General features: G+C 38.6%; 1 protein-coding gene across 1 annotated transcript in view; it reads right to left on the bottom strand.

Annotated features, from left to right (window-relative positions):
• Positions 1-3,667, bottom strand: part of LOC107098877 (tumor necrosis factor receptor superfamily member 5-like) — a 20,822-nt gene extending 17,155 nt beyond the window's left edge. The window contains exons 1-2 of the mRNA XM_015396745.1: positions 3,662-3,667; positions 1,881-1,974 (exon numbers count right to left, since the gene is read on the bottom strand). Coding sequence (XP_015252231.1) covers positions 1,881-1,974; positions 3,662-3,667 — 100 coding nt within the window. The remainder of the gene's footprint in view (positions 1-1,880; positions 1,975-3,661) is intronic.
• Between the last annotated feature and the right edge of the window lie 376 nt (positions 3,668-4,043).

The following is a 4,043-nucleotide window of genomic DNA, read 5'->3' as shown; positions in this document are numbered from 1 at the left end:
ATATAAAACCAGTGGTAAAGTCAAAGTTAGGCCAAAACAGTTTATTTTATGGAAATTAAAACAGTTAAAATTGATTAATTGCTCTACTTTCTCCATCCAGGCATTTTACAACCTATGTTCTACAAATGATTAGTACATTGTGTGCAGAGATGCTAAATGTGTTGCTTATCTTGGTGCAACCATATAATCATTACGTTTTGATTACCTTAGTTAATTTATATAGCCCAGTAATGGATCTACAATATATAGAAGCCCTAAAAGGAATGAGAAAAAAAATCCTTCTGTTATTTTCTGCCCTGAAAGGCAACAAAAAAAATCAAAGGCAGATTTTTCTGTTTGTTCTTGTAGTACTTTATTTTGCCACTAGAGGCACTGACGTAATAAAGCAGTCACTTTCGACTGTATTCTTCAACTGTACAGTCAGAGGCCTGGTTTCCAAAATCACAGTCCAAAATATATTACTTTTTTTTTTCAAAGTACAATAGGATACAAATAAGGTACAAAAGCTGTGTATTCATTGGCCATGGCAGGTGGTTATCATATCAACCTTGAATTATTATGTTTTAGTTAATAAAAATTAAAAGGAGGGTAGCTGGGGAACTTAAAGAGTTTTTAACCTCAAACCCCATCAAACAACCGAGTGGGGGGAAAACTCTTAGGGCCGGATCTATCAAAGGTTTGCGTGTATAAAAACGTGAGCTATTTCACTGCGCACGCTAAAAAATGTACAAACTGATCTATCAACAGCGTGCTAAAAGGATTTGGTCTTTAAAACGTGCTAAATAGCGCCTCTTATCCATTTAGTACTTTTTCTACAATGAATATGCAATATGGGGCGTTTACACGCAAAAGTGCGTCTTGTGGGAGGAGAACATGTAAATATATTAATTTAGCACTCGCAAAGTGATTTATTAAACCTGAAAGGTATCAAACGGTATCTGACTCTATATTTAACACATTTTAAAAGAAGGTGCAAATGGTCTGTAGGCCTATGCCTAAATCTATATAAATACATTAATACATTATCCTTTAAATAGTTCTAAAATATCCCACTCTGCTGCCCAGTAGTTCCCACAGGTTCTCCATATTACTCCTCTGGTTCTGACTAATGAAATTGATGGTATTAAAGGAGAAGCACCAATAACTAAATAATAAAGCGTTTATCTATGGCCCTGGCTCTCCCTCCTTTTCTCTTCCTCGCTTTCCTCTGTCACACATATTTTACTACAACACAAGGCCTTTTTTTTTATTTAAAGGCACACCACAAATTTTGTGACCTAAAGAGTTGATGCATATGAGTTATTTTAAATGATTCCTCAGGCCAATATACAGCGGTTCACACTATCAAAGCTACAAGCGGGGCTCCCTTCTTCAAATGCTGACTTGGTAAGTTGGGAGAAGATGCACCGTCATTGGCCCGGTAACAGAAGCAAAAGTCCAGAAACAAAATACAGAAAAAAACTAAATCCAGGAGACATCAAGGAAAACACACGGAAGGTGCAGAGAAATGACAACCCAGCAAACTGTAACTGGAGAGGAGGAGTATATATGCCAAACAGAACAAAGACTGGGGGGATCTACTGACTGGGAGCAGGTGTGGACAGAAAAATCTAAAGGGAGATACGGAAGGAGACTGACACAGGAGGACAACAGAGGATAAAGAAGAAATGTATAAAAACTCAAATACAACCAGAAAACAACACAAGGGGGAAATTAAACAAATAAATCAGAAACAGAAAAATATGAATCAAAGTCTAACTGAAAAGTCAGAAAGAAAACTTAAACAGAACCAAAAAGTGCAGAATCATTACATTATCTAGTTTAAAAGTAACAGAGACCACATCCCAATAAACAGTAAATAATCATTAAATAGGACATACCAGGAGGACACAACGCACAGCACTCATTTCCTATCCTGTACTCTGTTAGATGACATGTGCTGGTATGGACTCTGGTGGCTCTCATTAGGATTATCTGTGAAGACCAAAAATGTATACAGATGAGGCCAAGATTTTCACAAGCATAATTTACCTTTACGATGACATATTTAGTTCACAGGGATTAATGATTTTACATAGTTTGTCCATTTAGACCCGATCCTAAAGAATGATTCTCTTTGACCTTGAACAGAAACAATAGCTTCTCCAGAATGTAAATGTCCTGTACAATATTGACCCAGTCCTCAACTGTAGGAGCTTCAGGCTTTAACCGTTTTCTAGTGATTGTCTTTTTGCTTGCTGCCAGAAGCATTAACAGCAGTTCTTTATCGTCAAGAGTCCAGTTATCAAATTAAATGTTTCCTAAACATAGGGATTTAGATTTACATGGGATTCTTTTGGTAAAGGTGTTATTTAGATAGGAATATATCTTCTCCCAAAAACCTTTAATCACAGTACAGCTCCAGAAGATGTGGTGATGATTTGCCCTGTTTGTTCCACCTTGTCCATGAACACTGATATTAAAAGTATTCCTTCTATTGTTGTTTCTTCCTAATCTTTCCACCCTGCATTGTAGGTTAGAAAGCATGGACAGAACACTAGTCTTAACTGAGATTCAAGGTAATAAACCTGTAGATTGGGGAGACCCAGTCCACCTTTCTCCCTCTTTAACTGCAGTGTTCTGTATCTGACCCTTGCCTTTTTTCCCTCCCATATATAACGTTTTAAATACGCTAGCTGTATCTGTTTGTAGTATTTTTGGTCCTCCTTCTTCTTATTATATTACCTTTGGGGCTTCGTTGTTGTCTTAACCCTCTGAATGGCTTTTGCAAGACAATATTACTCAGCTGAATGGGGATAATTCAGTAATTCCTCCGATCATCTGGAGTCTCCCAACTGAGCTGCCATCTTTATGCCGTACCTTTGAGATTTTGATTTCATTAGGTGTCATTTACAGTTTCAGCTTTTAGACATAACCTTCCCTGTAAGCTTANAATTCAGTAATTCCTCCGATCATCTGGAGTCTCCCAACTGAGCTGCCATCTTTATGCCGTACCTTTGAGATTTTGATTTCATTAGGTGTCATTTACAGTTTCAGCTTTTAGACATAACCTTCCCTGTAAGCTTATTTTATGTTATTTATGCGTTAATGAACACACAATAATCCATCTTGCACTGCTCCCACTTCAACTGTTTCAGACCGACCCAAAACAGGTCAGCCAATCACATCGCAGTGTGATGTTTTTTTTTTGTTTTGTTTTTTTTACAGTGTCCTGTCTGGCAATGTGGCAATAAGAATAATTCTCTTGATGCCAAAAAGAGCCCAAAAATTTTTGTTTCAGAAGTGGAGCAGTATGGCAATTGCCATATTGCTCCACTTGTTGTTTCATGCATATAAATTGCTTTATTATAATTATGCAGGGAGTTTTACACTGCAATGTAAATAGAGCAGAACAACAGAAGAAGAAAAAGGAAAAAAGAAGAAAAAAAAGAAAAGATGAAAGAAATAGGAGATAGAAAGGAGATGAGAAAACCACTATGCTCAATAGTGGTTGTGGACAGCTGAAGAGGCACACCCCCCCCAGAGTCCAGCGCCGGGAGACCCAAAGCCCAAGCGCCCAAAGGGACCCCTAGAGCGAAGGCACCAAGGAGGGGCAAGCCCCGGAAATAAGACCCCCACCAAGGGAGGAGGAGAGACAGCCCCGAAGAAGCCCCCCAGCCACCGCCATGCTGGCGCCCACCCCCCCTTCTATTTTCATTTGTTACCCTTATTGGTTGAAACCAAATTGTGGTAGGTGAGCACTAGGTGTCATGTTGGATCAGCTTGGAGGGTTCTGCTTAATGTCCCTCTATTCACCAAACACATTTGATCAGAAGAGTCCAATACTAATGATGTGTGGACCTAAACCAGAGTGCTACATTCTATAATCTGGCTATCCAGGTTCATTTTCAGCAGGATACAAGAATTCATGATAGTTTATTCTTGAATCATGATGGGTTAGTGGTATGACACAAAGATAAACAGAGGGAACATAATTGTTGCCCTGGCAATTTTACAGGTTACCGTATTTTCACGACCATAAGGCGCACCGTACTAAAAGGCGC

This window comes from Cyprinodon variegatus, unplaced genomic scaffold, assembly GCF_000732505.1.
Source record: "Cyprinodon variegatus isolate N-32 unplaced genomic scaffold, C_variegatus-1.0 Scaffold818, whole genome shotgun sequence".
NCBI classification, from domain to species: Eukaryota; Metazoa; Chordata; class Actinopteri; order Cyprinodontiformes; family Cyprinodontidae; genus Cyprinodon; species Cyprinodon variegatus.
Note: the sequence above shows the minus strand (reverse complement) of the source record. Positions and strands in the feature narration are given on the sequence as shown.